Source organism: Ailuropoda melanoleuca, chromosome 12 (assembly GCF_002007445.2).
Source record: "Ailuropoda melanoleuca isolate Jingjing chromosome 12, ASM200744v2, whole genome shotgun sequence".
Taxonomy (NCBI): domain Eukaryota; kingdom Metazoa; phylum Chordata; class Mammalia; order Carnivora; family Ursidae; genus Ailuropoda; species Ailuropoda melanoleuca.
Window position 1 is genome coordinate 18,470,933 of NC_048229.1, and position 15,513 is coordinate 18,486,445.

The 15,513-nt window shown below is 41.8% G+C and overlaps 1 protein-coding gene across 1 annotated transcript in view; it reads right to left on the reverse strand.

The window, feature by feature from the left end:
• The window catches only part of SFI1 (SFI1 centrin binding protein), a 76,599-nt gene that overhangs the window by 35,018 nt on the left and 26,068 nt on the right, over positions 1-15,513 (reverse strand). Inside the window, 4 exon segments of the mRNA XM_034639663.1 lie at positions 425-586; positions 1,838-1,994; positions 10,524-10,626; positions 12,404-12,542. Coding sequence (XP_034495554.1) covers positions 425-586; positions 1,838-1,994; positions 10,524-10,626; positions 12,404-12,542 — 561 coding nt within the window.

A 15,513-nucleotide genomic window follows, 5' to 3' on the forward strand; every position in this document is an offset into this window, starting at 1 on the left:
CTTCTTCCTCTCCCACTCCCCCTGCTTGTGTTCCCTCTCTCGCTGGCTGTCTCTATCTCTGTCGAATAAATAAATAAAATCTTAAAAAAAAAAAATAAAAAAAAAAAGGGGAGGAAAAGGAACGCAATCAGGGATGAGCAGACAGGGTATTAGCAATGTTCTAATTTTTAGGTTGGGTGGTGAGTACATAGATGTTCATATTACTACTATTCATTAAACTCTAAATGTACATATATATACTGTTTTGTAAGCATACTTCCAGTTAAACAGAAAATTTTAAAAAAGAAATCGACAGACATCAGGACCACCTTATATCATTCAGTAATCCTTTCTCACATATCCCCGGCCCTTTATCTTACAGGCTGCTGAGCTCCTGCAGGCCTGGCTGGGGTGGTGGACAAGGCTGGGTGGCTGAAAAGGATACAGTGTTTCCAGTGAGTGAAGGCCCGCCGCAGCGCCATCCTCCTGGCCAGCCCCTCCACCCGGGCGTGCTGGGCGTACAAGCTCTCCTTCTGCTTCCAGGCCCAGTGCCAATCACAGAGGCGTGTCTGGAGCACAGTGACCCGGTGGAATTGCTCAGCCATCTCTGCAAACAAAGAGAATCACTATGTGCTGCCCCTGCAAGCATCTTTAAGATAAGCTGCACCCTACTACCGACAGTCGGCAGGGATCGGAGGCTGTTCTTATGAAGAATTCTAAAATAAAAGTGTTTTTAGTCAGGAGAGGGTTATTTGGAAGCCCTTAGCTACACCTCTTCTCTCCAAGGAAAGAGAAAAGGTCTGTGATTTTAGGGAGGAGGATGCTATACAATCAGTTATTTCAAAGAGCGAGGCTTCTCGTTAACTCCTGAGGAGCAGGAATGGCAGCTGCGGCTTTCCAGGAAGACCCTTTTTGCCTCTCAACACTGATGTCTCTCGGGTAGGGCTTTAGGGACTGAGTCAATGACACAGCTTGGTCACCATGCTGGCAAAGGTGTTTCTGAGCTTTCAGCCAGGCTCATCCTGGCTGCCAGGGTCACAGGCTTTTAACACTAATTAGCCAATGGCCTGATGAACTAACCTAAGTCCAGGAAGTCAGAGGGAACTGGTCCTGGAATTCGAATGCTGAAATGAGAGGCGCATTAGTCTGCAGCTTATCATGCTGAAGAGCTTAACGTCCTGAGCTTCCAGGCTTGGGCAACCAGACCGTGGGTCTCCGCCTTATCCTCAAACAGACACACTCAGACTCTCCCAAGAGACAGTGCTGGCCTGGCGACCCAGGAGGTTTCTGCAGGGAGGCCGAGATGAAAGCCAGCGTTTAGCAAACTGCTTGACTTCTGTGTGGGCTCAAGAAACCAAAGTACAAAAGGTACCAACGATCATGACCTATGTATTATTACTTGTGAACACTAACTGGGAAACTAAGCCATAAGAATAGTGTTAAAAAAAAAAAAAAGTTGGGGATGCCTGGGTGTCTCGGTTAAGTGTCTGCTTTTGGCTCAGGTCATGATCCCAGGGTCCTGGGATCGAGTCCCGCATTGGGCTCCCTCTCCTTTTGCCTCTTCTCTAGCTCCTGCTCGCATATGCTCTCTCTCTCTCTCAAATAATTAAATAAATAAATAAATAAATAAAATCTAATATATACATACGTGTGTGTGTGTGTGTGGAAGAAAAGGCCAGAAGGAAACAACTTAAATGTGAACTGAGGATGATGCATATTTCTCCTCAATCTCTTTTTTTTCAAAGTTTGTGGCATAATATGGTTATATCTCTCCTTAATAAATTAGCACCACGGGCAGCAAAAGAGTGGAAACTGTGACGTGCTGCTCTGTCTCTAGAGCCTGGGACCCTCTGCTCACCGTTCAGCTGTCTCTTCACTCTGCGGACCCGCAGGTATTCAAGCCAGGCCTTCAGGGATTTCCACTTTTGCCAGTGCTGATGGTGTTTCACTGCAGAGACCATCTTCCGTCTCTCCCTCTGGACCTGCAGGAACTGTTCCCACCACCGTGACCACGCCTGAAAACCAGAGAAAAGGCGACAATCCGAGGAGAGACAGGAAAACAGAGGTGAGGCACCAGTGAGGGAAAAGAGAAACAGACACACTGGAAAAACAAAAACTAGAAACAAGAACGTGGCAACCCCCAGGAGGATCACGATCTACGGAAACTTGCAGTGAAGGGCTCTTTAAGAAGTGCATTCTACTTCCAGAAAGTAATTTTTTTCCTGGGTTAAGAACGAGGGAAAAGAGGAATAATAAAATCAATGAGCAGACAAGAAGCAGGGACAATCTGAGGGGTGATACACTTAAATCAGATCTGGGACAGGTGAGGGTCTGCCTGTTCCTTCCAAGTGGGAGGAAGCCTATTGTCTCAGGCACATTCGTTTCTGGGAAGTGTCAGCCACAGAAGCTGAGGGTCTGTAGAAGGATCCCCTCCAGACTATCTACAACTGTGCACCGTCAGCACAGTCTCCATGTGTGCTTGGCCATATGCATCCCTGGTTTGAAAAGGATGGTCTCAGAGGACGACTTCATACCTTCTTTTCTTAAACCTATAACACTTCTCCTTTCCTTCTTCTCAGCTGAATACCATTCTTCCCATTTCACCAAGACCATAAAAGCAATCAAAAGAGAATTTTCTCAAGCCCTTCCACATCTACCCACCCACCTGCCCAAAGACTTTGCCTTCTCTCTGGCTACTCTGAATAAAGTGTCCACGCTCCCTTCAATCAAAAGTCACCCCCACTGTGGATACATCCCATCATCTCTCACCTTCTCAAGTCCCCCCTTCTGCATCATCGGTTTTCACCCTCTATTGGGTTTTCTAAAGCAGCATAGGAATGTGCTACTATTTCTCCCATCCTCAAAAGCAAATCCCTTCAGGGATACAACCTCTGACTGGACCCTGCACCTGCCCCTAAAACAGCCATAATCTATGCTTTGAATATGAACCGTACTGTAGATATTATCATATCAATACTGAATGTCTTGGACGATATTGTGATTATGTAGGAGAACATCCTTATTTTTAGGAGACATAAGCTGAAGTATTTAGAGTAAACTTTTATGTCTGCAACTTTAAAGCCACTCAGAAAATGTAAGAAATATATTGATATACTTAGAGAAACCAAATGTGGCAAGATGTTAGCAGTGGGTTAAACCAGTGAATACAGTATGTACCTTTTCTGTCATTTGATATTTTTCAAAAATAAAAAGTTGGCAGGAAAAGATTACGGTCATAAAAATACTTTCTGAAAGGAATAAATCAGATTCTTGAGCAAGCCACCACTAAATCACTTTGCCATCCAGCTAACACTCTAGTTCTTTCCTTTCCAGACTCCTCAAAAGCGCAGTCTATGTTCTAACTTCTCTTCCCGCAGGTAGGCTCTCATGAACCCTCTCCCCATCAGGTCTACTGAAACTGCTCTTCCCAAGCGCATCAACGATCTCCACGTTGCTCAATCCAAAGGTCAGATCCCACTCCTCACCTTCCCTGACCTGCCAGAAGCATCTGCTGTGGCCTGTCAGGCCTGGAGATTCTCCAGGCTACCTGCACTCTCATCTTTACACCCCCCAGGCGGGGTCCCGGGTCCCCTCTGCTAGCTATACTCACTCCCTGTGTGCTTTCACGTACTCTCAGGACTGTAAATACCAACTGCAAGTCAGGGACTCCCAAATTTACATCTCGGGTCTGGACCCATCCTCCATACTCCCCATATATCCAACTGCTTCCTTCACAGTTCCTTGGGGAATATTCAAAAGGCCTTTCAGGCTGAAGACATGGAGCTCAGAATGGAGCTTATGTTTCCCAACAAACCTGCTTCTCCCTCCATCTTCCCCATTTTACTAAATGGCCATTCCACTGTTCAGTCACATAGGCCAGAAACCCCGAGTCACCTTCGATTCCTTCTCTGAAATGTCAGGTCTTAACTATCTATTAGCAAGTCTTGTCAGCACTACCTCCAATATATACCCAGAATCCAACACCACCTTGCTATCATCCTTGTCTAGAATCTCACCTGGGATTTTGTAACAGCTTCTTGACTGTTCTCCCTGCTTTCGTCTTTGATCTTCTATGGTCTATTCCTAACACGACAGCTGAAACCAGGGATGCAAGCCCCCCTGCCAAGACCCCACAATTTAGACCTATGGCTCCTAACTGCCTGGGACCAGAGTCATGTATCCCTTACTGTTTAAAAACCTGTAAAAATGCCTCCGGGAATAACACAAACTTGCCTTTCCCAAGTCTGCGGGATGCTGTTCTGCCTGAGATAACGAACGCAATGTGCTGGGTTTGTACAAAAAATACTAATAACTTGCAGCTTAGTGATAGTCACAGGATGCAGAACTTTTGCCTTTGTGCTCTAGAGACGACACTGCTTATGCTGTTTGCTAAGAATGCTTTACAGTTCTAGGCCCCGAAAGTGGAATGACCGGGTCCCTGAAGCACAACCACCACCTCACTACAATCACCCCGAAACCAGGCAGGGAGACGCCAGAAGGGAGAAGATGATCAAGAAGGGAAACGTTCTAGCTGACCTAACCCTAATCAGTTGGCATGATCCACGACCCTGAGACCCTTCCCCTGAATTTCACCCTTTAAACCCCCCCACGCCTGTAAGCCATGAGGGAGTCTGGGACTTTTGAGCGTGAGCTCCCTGTTCTCCTGGGCGGCGCCACACTGGTAAATAGTCTACCTTTCTTCACTGCAAAAGCCTGTGTCAGTTTTTATTGGCTTGCTGGGCACTGGGTGGATGAACTCTCGCGTGGTTTGCTACAAAGCCAGAGCAATCCTTTCTGGTCTGTTTTGGTTATGTCACTTAAGTCTCTCCTTTTTACAGGACAGTTTTCCTCCCTGCCTTTTTCCCCTCTTTCATGCCACCAATGGAGAAACTTGGAGAAACTAGGTCATTTATCCTATAAAATGTCCCTCACTTTAGGTCTGGCTGATGGTCTCCTCAAGGTGTCTTTGACTTGTTCCCCTGACCCCTGTATTACCTGGGAACTGACAGACAGATTCATGTTAGGCTTGGTTGGAATCATGTTCAAATTTTTAGGCAAGAGCACTTCTCAAGTGGTGCTGGGGACCTCCCATTACCTCGCATCACGAGGCACATCACAGCTGGCCGCCAGTTTGAACAATGTCAAGACTGTGCGTGGCTTCAGATGATGGCAGCCCGATCCCTCCATTTTATTTCCCCACTGTCTTCCCACTCTGTGGTTGCTGCTTAGATCCATTTTCTCATTAGGGGTGGCAAAACAGCAATTTTCTATTTCTAGTAATCCTTCTGTAGCTACTAACCAGAAATCTGTAAAGAAGTCTACTCTCATTAACCCTTGGGTTTTGCAAAGATATAGTTTATACAGGAAAGGCAGGATAAATGCTTGATTTTTGCTGTCACTAATTTTCAAACTGAGTTACTGCTCTAACAACCTAAGTATACGACCAGTGAGTTCCTTCCCCTCCCCTCATTATATATGCACAAATTTTTATATAGTTGATGTGTTTTCAATTCACTGCAGTCACTCTTCTTGATGTCCCAACTGTTCTATCATTAGTCTATGAAGGTCCTTTGGCTCCCGAGTCCTTCTGACACCACCCCATTAACCTTAGTTAATCTTCTCACTCTCCAGCACTATATTCTAGGCCTATGATGTGCACACCCTGCTGTCATTTCTCCAAAAAGCCTCTGCTCCTTTCAGCCAGGAAATAACAGAGCCCACAGCTCAGGCACTATGAATACTAAATGCCCTATACTCCTGCTGCTCATGCTTCTAACTTTTCCATAAATAAAATGAGAAATACATTTCTTAAGGTTAAAAAAGTCCTAAAGTCCCTATTGATATTTACATTTCTGATCTCAGATTACAGAGCTTTTATTTCATTTCTTTTATATTTGTAATCTTCTCTTTGACACTGAAAATCATGATTCCTGATGACACTGCCGTAGTTACTTGCTTTATCTCACAAGGTAGCTATAACGGTTTCAACATGACAATTCTAAACCTGTACTAACAATAAGACTACTGAACGCAGGTTTCACGCTTCCCAGCAGTTGTGTCCTTAGTAAGCATTCCACTACGGATGAATAGCCAAAATATTGTATTTTAAAGTTACTTGAAGTAATTCTTTTCTCTATATAATCATGGCTATGAACTTAAGTTTGTTTCAATGAATTTTAAAATTCTGGGGATTGCTTTTTTTCCTTTTTGATTTACTTGTGGTTTTTTTTAATTATATAAAATATTTATATGGTTCCAAAGTTAAAATCGTGTAACAAAGTAAATTCACAAAAGTATTTTGTTCCCACACTGTTCCCTCCATCTCACTATGGGTAACCACTTTTTGTTAGTTTTGGATTTATTTTTCCATTAGTTCGTCTTGAAAATATTAAGTGCACACACACACATACACACACGCACCCACACAAACATACACCCCCTCTACTCCCCAAAGGCAGCACACAATGAACCAGAGGGATCCCATTAAGAAGTAGGTGTGATCATATCGCCCTCAGTGAAAGCCAGCAGCTTCTCACTTCCACTGGAATAAGAACATAAAGCCTTTATCGGTGCAGCCTGCAAGGCCCTGAGGTCTCCTCCTTATTACCTCATGACCTAATCCATCCTACTCTCACTCTCTCATGCTCATCAACATATCACAAGATATATCAAGTTCATGGATGGGATGACTCACAGTATCATAAACATGACAACTTTCCCCAATCTAATATAAAAAGTCAGTGCATTATAATAAAAGTCCTAGTAGGCTTTGATGTGGAACTTGAAAGTCGATCCAAAAAAAGAGAGTAAAGAATAGCCAAGGTGATTTTAAAAAGAACAAGAATAAAAAAGATCATCCTTTTCCATACACAGAGTTAAGAGACAAGGGAGCCTGGCTGGCTCCGTCAGAAAAGCATGGGACTCTTGATCTTGGGGTTGTGAGTTTGAGCCCCATGTTGGGTGTGGAGATTGCTTAAATAAATAAAAGACTTAAGAGACAGATCATAAAAGTAGGAATAGTAATAAACAGCTAGCATTTACTGAGCTTTCCATATGCGAGGCAATGCTCTAAGCACATTACCTTGATATTACATTAATATTGCTCTAAGCATATTACTTAATCCTCAACAACCCTATGAGGTACGTACTATTATTATCTACTTACAGATATGAAACCTAGGTCTAGGGAGGGTAAGTAACTCACTCAGGGGTACAAAGCTAATAGGCAATGGAAGCAGAAAACTGCAAGGTCTTATGAAGAATCTGCTCTTTCTTACCTGCTTCATTAAATCACAATTAAAACAGTGTGGTACTGGCTCAGAGACAGAAATACAGACCAATGGAATGGAGAGCCCAGAACAGACCCATGAAGAAATGAGACCCTGCTCTAAATGAAAGTAGATTAATAATCAGTATAAAAAAGGTAAAGGATGGATGAATCAGCAAACAGCGCTACAACAATTAATTATCCATATGGAAGATGAGAAACTGAGACCTTTTTCACACAATTTGTAAAATTAAACCCAAGATTATTAAAGGCCAAATTGTAAGATACAAGAATAAACTAGGCTAGATTGGAATTAATAACATTTGTATGAAAAAAAAAGGCACCATAAGCAAAGCAAAAAAACAAGCGATGGACTGGAAGAAAGTACCTGTCAAGTGTGTAACACTCAAAAAATGAGTAAGCACAATCTACAACTATGTCCACAAATCAGTATTAGAAAAAGAAAAAGCCAAAATAACCCAACAGAAAAAAGAGTGAGGGATGTAAACCAGCTCAAAAGCAGAAACGAAATGCAAACAAGCATCTGAAAAGACGCTGGGCCTCACTAGGAATCAGTGAGATACAAGTTAAACCGGCAATGGAGTTAGCGCTTCACACGCATCGCGCGGAGGACCAAATCTGGCAATGCAAGTGCTGAGGGGGCTGGAAGAAATGGCAACTGAAACGTCAGCACATAAACTGGCACTGGGAAGCACTGACAATCCTTAATAAGGATGGAGAGATGAATACCCGATGACCCAACAATGTCACTTCTAGGAACCAGACTGGAGAATCCCTCAGACTCTTGCACAAGGATCTATCTGCTGTACCGTTTGTAATTGCAACAATGTAATCAACAGTCCGTCATTAGCATTAGTACTGACTACCATTGAAACAGAAACCACGCCTATTCATACAACGGCATAGTGTACACAGGTAACAGATCTCTACGTACCTACAAGGATAAACTTCAAAAATATACTGTTGCATAAAAAAAGGAAGCTGCAGAGGAAATGTACAGTCTGACATCATTCATGAATTTCCTAACTACACAAAACCATTTCTTCTTTGTGGGTATGTATGCGCACATTTCTACAAGTAAAAAGACTAGGAGAGAATGACAACCTGTGTCCGTGCAGGGGCCATCTCGGAGGAGGAACAGTGGCAGAAGGGAGGAAAGGTAGGTCTGGGCGGGTGTGGAGTATGCTAACACCTTTTAAACTTGGGTGGTGGGTACTTGGGTATCTGCTTTTATAAATGTTTTATATTTAGTGTTTCTATGTTTGAAGTACATATGTTTATAAAAATTTCCCATACCTCATGATGTCTGCCCTCTCTAGTTCAGAGATGTTTTGAGGGTTAAAAGAAATGCCTGAAGTGTAAGTTCTCAGTAAACCATACGGTACTTATCAGACACAAGGCATTATTGCTCATAATCCACACAATAAAATCTGGTCTTAGAGTCTCACACAACTTTTGGTCCATATCAATATAATCTTGATAACTCACATTTTTCACTGGATTTGACTGAGTGACTCCTGGCTGTTTTATATGTTAAATCCAACCGCTAACCATGAAAACCTGCTATCACTAACAATATTCAGTCAAATCTGTTGCAAGCTTTGAAGACAACAGTCAAAAGGGAATTCTGAAAGTGTTCTGAGCAATAGTAGCACCAGCAGAATGAGTTCACAGGCCCTCAGAGCGGCTCTTTGAAAGAAAGAACACTCGCGCAGTTGCAGTGCCCCAGGAACAGAAAATTAGTCTCATTATGTTTCCATGTTGATGGCATTTTCACATTTGTCAGTTTCTTCTCCTTCCTGAGACTACAAGTCTATTAAGGACAATGCAGCAGGATGGGTAAAAGAATGGTTCTCCAGTTGTCAGGCTGCTTGGGTTTATACCCTGGTTCTGACCTTTGCTAGATGTCTGACTCGTGTCCAAGTTATTTAACCTCCTTAGTTTCCATAGTAAGAATATGGGACTTTAAGAAAGAGTTGAGGGGCGCCTGGCTGGCTCAGTCAGAAAAGCATGCAACCCTTGATCTCAGGGTCATGAGTTTAAGCCCCACATTGGGTGTAGAGATTACTAAAATAAATAAATAAATAAATAAATAAATAAACCTAAAAAAAAAAAAAGAAGAATGATGGAAACGAAATGAGATAATGCATGTAAAGCACTTAGTCCAGCACCTAGTGTCAGTTAGACCACCACAAATGCTATTTGCCATTGCTGCTGTTCCTGTTACTATTATTATCACTGTCAAGAAATATCTTATTTCCTTGCTATTGCCTCTGAAGACCTCATGAGTTCAGAGGTCAGCAACTTTTTTTTCTTAAAAGTCAGATAATAACTCTTCTAGGCTTTGTACACCACATGGTCTCTCTGTGGGAACTACCCAACTCTGCCCTTGTAGCCTGAAAGCTGCCTTGGACAATACATAAATGAACAGGTGTAACTGCATCCCAATAAAATTTTATTTATAACAGTGCACAGCAGGCCAAATATGACCTGCGGGCCAGTTTGCGGACCCCTAACCTAGATGATTGTACATGCTAATCGCATGTGATTTCCACATAGTACATACATTTGCATAGCCTATGCAACATGTTGTCAGATTAAAAAGAGATTTACTCCTATGTATAGTAACAGAGACTTCTTTTTTTTTTCCTATTCTCTATTATATTCTCTATAATTGACTTGGCAAACCCAAAATACCCAGCAGACAAAAAAAGTGACAGAAATTCAGAGTCTATCAAAGGTCATAAGAAAAGCTTCGCCACAGCATCGTCTTGGTACAGAAGTGAGGCCTTTATTACCGACCAAAAGCTAGTGGCTTCCTCTAATACAAGCAAAATTATATTTAGAAGCCAGGTTTTCTTTACAGTCTTAGTTTCTTTTCTGCTCTCATTATTTTCCAACTTGCTGTAGGAAAACAGTAACAAGGAAATAAAGAATCTACTCCTGATTCTTTAATCATATTTATAACTAATTCATAAATCCCTTCCCAGCACCGGGATTAGCAGATGCACTGTGCAAAACCATTGGTGATCACATTCACCATATTCCTAATAGCAGCCTCTCTCCGTTGAGGCCAGCCTTCCCTGTTGCTTCTGCCCTCCGCCCCCTGCCCAGCCCCCTTTGCTGCAGGGAGGACCCAGGGCAGTGGCAGCCGCATGACGGCCAGCCTTCTGCTTAGGAGTCCAACCCCACCTCTGTGGGTGTAGGGGCTGAAAATGTGGACAGAAGGTACCAAACCAGACTCAGCTGCACTCACCTGCCGTTGGAGGCTCAGGACCCTGTGCTTCACCGCTGACTCAAGCAGGGCGTGGCCCACATGCACCTGCCCCAGCTGCTGCCTCCACTGGCTCCACCACACCCTGTCAAAAACAAATCAAAGATGGAACCAGTCAAAAAAAGCCACCCAGAAAGGAGAAGGGCAGTGAGGGTTGGGCCCCACAACCTCGGCTCAAGTCCCTATCCCTCACTGTGCCAGCCANTGCCAGCGATCTTGATTGATATCTGTTGGAGCCACTGCTGAAAAAAACAATTGAGAAATCGTTCTAGAATAGCCAGTTAAGGGTTGGAAACTGATGGCTCCTAAGGTTCTAGCCTTAGAAACTACAGACATGCTCTATTGGGAACTACACAGGTTTAAAATATATATTTATGAATTACTGCCAACATTAAAAAAAACNATCTTGATTGATATCTGTTGGAGCCACTGCTGAAAAAAACAATTGAGAAATCGTTCTAGAATAGCCAGTTAAAGGTTGGAAACTGATGGCTCCTAAGGTTCTAGCCTTAGAAACTATAGACATGCTCTATTGGGAACTACACAGGTTTAAAATATATATTTATGAATTACTGCCAACATTAAAAAAAACAAACCAGGAGATTTTACAGAATAATCTGCAAAAAAACATGGCTTTTGGATTTCCTGCTTTGGCTCTTCTCTGCTTGTTTTCTAATTAGCTGTAGGAAAATAGTAGTGAGGAAATGAGAGTCTGCAACCTCTTTTTCACGGAAACACTCTGCCTGGTTACTCTAACCTAGCAAAATCTTTCTGTCCTCCTAATCTGGGCCAGGCTTAGCTGCACCACTCACTTCAAAATCTCACACAGTCTTGCATTACTGCTTATCTTTTTAAGCATTCAGGGAATTACAAGTTCCCTGAACGCAGCCCCAGCACCCAGTATAGTACCAGAAACATTTAAAGCTCCCAATAAATATACACTGAATAAATAAAGCACTGGGTGATATACACAAGTAATGAATCATGGAACTTTACATCAAAAATTAGGGATATACTATACGGTGACTAACATAATAAAAAAAATATTATTAAAAAAAAAAAGAATTTTTAGGTATACTGATGTTCTGGATACTGCGCTAAATACTTCAGATATTTTCTCTTCCATGACAACCCTGAAAGACACTTAATGGTGTGCCTGTCTCACACATGAGGAAAGTGAAATGTGAAGAGGTGAAACGACCCAACACTGCACATCGGAACATGGATTTGAGCTCGTCTGCAAAGCTTCTGCCCTTATCCATACTACACAGAGGGTCTAGCTCTTTTGAGCTTTTAATATGCTGCCATTCAGGACACCAAAGGACTACCAGAGATAATGTACAGCGGGGTCAGTCCCATTATAAAGCAGCTCACTGTTACACAAGTCTGGCTTTCAAAGTCCTCTAACTCATGTCTCTCCAAAGTGTGGACAGCGCTGACGAAACGCTGTGCACGGCAGTTAAGAGCATGGGCTCTGGCCTCAGAAAGGTGAGTAGGTGAGCCTTAGTTTGCCAATACAACTGTTCTGAGCTTGGGCAAGATACTCAACCTTTCGGAGACTGTATCTTCATCTTTACAAAAACAGTACTTAGTTTAGTTTATGGTGACGATTAAATGAGACTTTATGTTAAAAAAAAATCACACGCACAAAACCCAGGGTTTAGAACACAGTAAGTACTCAATCAGTGTTACTTCTGATTGTGTGAAAACCTGATCGTATAGTTGAACAAGTTGTCAATAAATATTTATTAAGCATCGATTATGTTCGAAACACTGTTTTTAAGGTGGGTTTTAATACTTCGTAAAACAAGGCTGAGGTAAGATGGCGGCGGCTGATCTGTGGGGCAAAGGAGCACACTCACCACAAAACACTCCGTTGCCTGAACTCCAGGGCGGTGGTCTGCATCTGAAGTTTGGTTCTACGAAAAACCACGTAGATCAGCCAGGACTTCCAGGCCTGCTGCATTTTNTTCCAGGCCTGCCGCATTTTTTGCTTTGCATCTAGATGCACCAAAAAGATTTTCAAAAAGGAGTAGGGAGAGCTACATTACTCTGACAAAAAGCTCATGGGCTCTCTATTCATCCCTCCTTTTGAAGATCTAAATTCCTCCTGCCTTCGAGTGCCCCCTGGTGGAAAAGTTGTGAAGCTCTACAAAATAAATAAGGATGCAAGTACACAAGAAGGGCTATGTAAGTGATGACATTTATAAAACACAGGAAAATCAATATACTGCGCTGCTTAGAAATCTTTTGTTCTAAATCCCTTATTTTTAGAGATATGTTCTGTAATATTTACAGATAAAATGATGTGAATAATAAAAAGCAGAGAAGTGAGACTGGTCTGAGTTGGCAATTGCTGAACCTGGGTGACAGGTACATGGAGGTTCATTATTCCAACTTTCAATTTTGTAGATATTTAAAATTTTCCACAGTATAAAGTTAAAGGAGAAGAAGAAATCACGTCATAAAACTTGATGTCTGAAACAATAATTGTAAAGTAGAATAAGCAAGACAAAAGAAAAGGATACCATCTATATCTGCTTGGAAAACATAATGAAAAGGACAAATAATGATCCTGGAGAAAACAGACTTTACTAGATATGGGAACTGCAAAGGTCCACAGGCCTCCCTTTGCGGTAAATCCCATTTTCATTATCAAGTCATCACTAATGAAATAAATTTCTCTTCTTTTTTAGAACACAAAGGAGAAAACAAAATTATGTCAACCATTTTCAGGACATTCTCCAAAGTATGGTCAATAGGATGGGAGCTATATTTATATTTCACAGAAACTGACAAGTCAAGTCACAACATGAACTTAACATGTAGCTTCCTCAGGCCCCTTGGGGGCCTGCTGTGGTTTAGAGTTTAGAGTTTGGGTTTAGAGTTTTAGGTTCCTGAGCAAGACAAACCAGGTTTGAATACTGACCTCGTCACTAAGCTGAGTAACCTCACACAAGTTCCTCATCTGCAAGATGGTGCCTTCCTTAAAAGTGTGTTTGCCAAGAGTAAATGAGATCATCGATGAAAAGTGTCTCCAAAAACGCAAGCTGTTATTTTCTGAGGGTGGTACCCAAGAATCTGCATTAATGGTCTCTGCCATGATTCTGGACAATCTGAGAACCACACTTCCCTAAGGCCTGAAAGTACTTGTTACTTTTTTACTTAACAGTGGAAGAGTGACTGAAAACTATAGAATACTCACAAAAGAAACTGAGGAAGACACAAAAAAATGGAAAAATGTTCCGTGCTCATAGATTGGAAGAACAAATATTGTTAAACTGTCTATGCTTCCCAGAGCAATATTCAATTCAAACATTCAATGCAATCCCTATCAAAATACCATCATTTTTCACAGAGCTGGAACAAATAATCCTAAAATTTGTATGGAACCAGAAAAGACCTTGAACAGCCAAAGGAAAGCTGCAAAAGAAAACCAAAGCTGGGGGCATCACAATTCCAGACTTCAAGCTGTATTACAAAGCTGTAATCATCAAGACAGTATGGTACTGGCACAAAAACAGACACATAGATCAATGGAACAGAATACAGAACCCAGAAATGGATCCTCAACTCTATGATCAACTCATCTTAGACAAAGCAGGAAAGAATATCCAATGGAAAAAAGACAGTCTCTTCAACAAACAATGCTGGGAAAATTGGACAGCCACATGTAGAAGAATGAAACTGGACCATTTTCTTACACCATACCCAAAAATAAACTCAAAATGGATGAAAGGCCTAAATGTGAGCCAGTAATCCATCAAAACTCTAGAAGAGAACACAGGCAGCAACCTCTTTGACCACGGCTGTGGCATCTTCTGGCCAAACATGTCTCCAAAGGCAAAGGAAATAAAGGCAAAAATGAGCTACTGGGACTTCATCAAGATAAAAAGTTTTTGCACAGCAAAGGAAATAGTTGATTTTAGTATCCAAAATCTATAAACAACTTACCAAAACTCAACACCCAAAGAACATATAATCCAATCAAGAAATGGGCAAAAGACATGAACAGGCATTTCTCCAAAGACGACATAAAAATGGCCAAAAGACACACGAAAAAAATGCTCAACATCACTCTGCATCATAGAAATACAAATCAAAACCACAACAAGAGACCACCTCACACTTAGTCAGAAAGGCTAAAATTAACAAGTCAGGAAACAGCAGACGTTGGCAAGGATGCAGAGGAAGGAGAACCCTCTTATGCTGCTGGTGGGAATGCAAGCTGGTAAAGCCACTCTGGAAAACTGTATGGAGGTTCCTCAAAAAGTTAAAAATAGAGCTACCCTACGAGCCAGCAATTGCACTACTAGGTATTTGCCCCAAAGATACAAATGTAGTGATCTGAAGAGGTACCTGCACCCCAATGTTTAAAGCAGCAATGTCCACAATAGTCAAACTGTGGAAAGAGCCCAGATGTCTATCGACAGATGAATGGCTAAAGATGTGGTATATATACAAGTGGAATATTACACAGCCATCAAAAAATGAAATCTTGCCATTTGCAGTGATATAGATGGAACCAGAGGGCATTATGCTAAGTGAAATAAGTCAATCAGAGAAAGACAATCATCATATGATTTCACTCATATGTGGAATTTAAGAAACAAAACAGAGGAGCATAGAGGAAGGGAGGGAAAAATAAAACAAGACAGAATCAGAGAGGGAGACAAACTAAGAGACTCTTTAACAATAGGAAACAAACTGGGGGTTACTGGAGGGGAGGTGGGTGGGGGGATGGGATAATTGGGTGATGGGCATTAAGAAGGGCACATGATGTAATGAACACTGTGTTTTACATACAACTGATGAATCACTGAACTCTACCTCTGAAACTAATAATACACTATATTAATTAACTGAATTTAAATAAAATTAAATTTAAAAAAACAGTGCAAAAATGAACAGACATTCCCTGAGGTCTGTGGACATGGCCTGAGACAACTGTCATACATCAGAAAGAACTCTT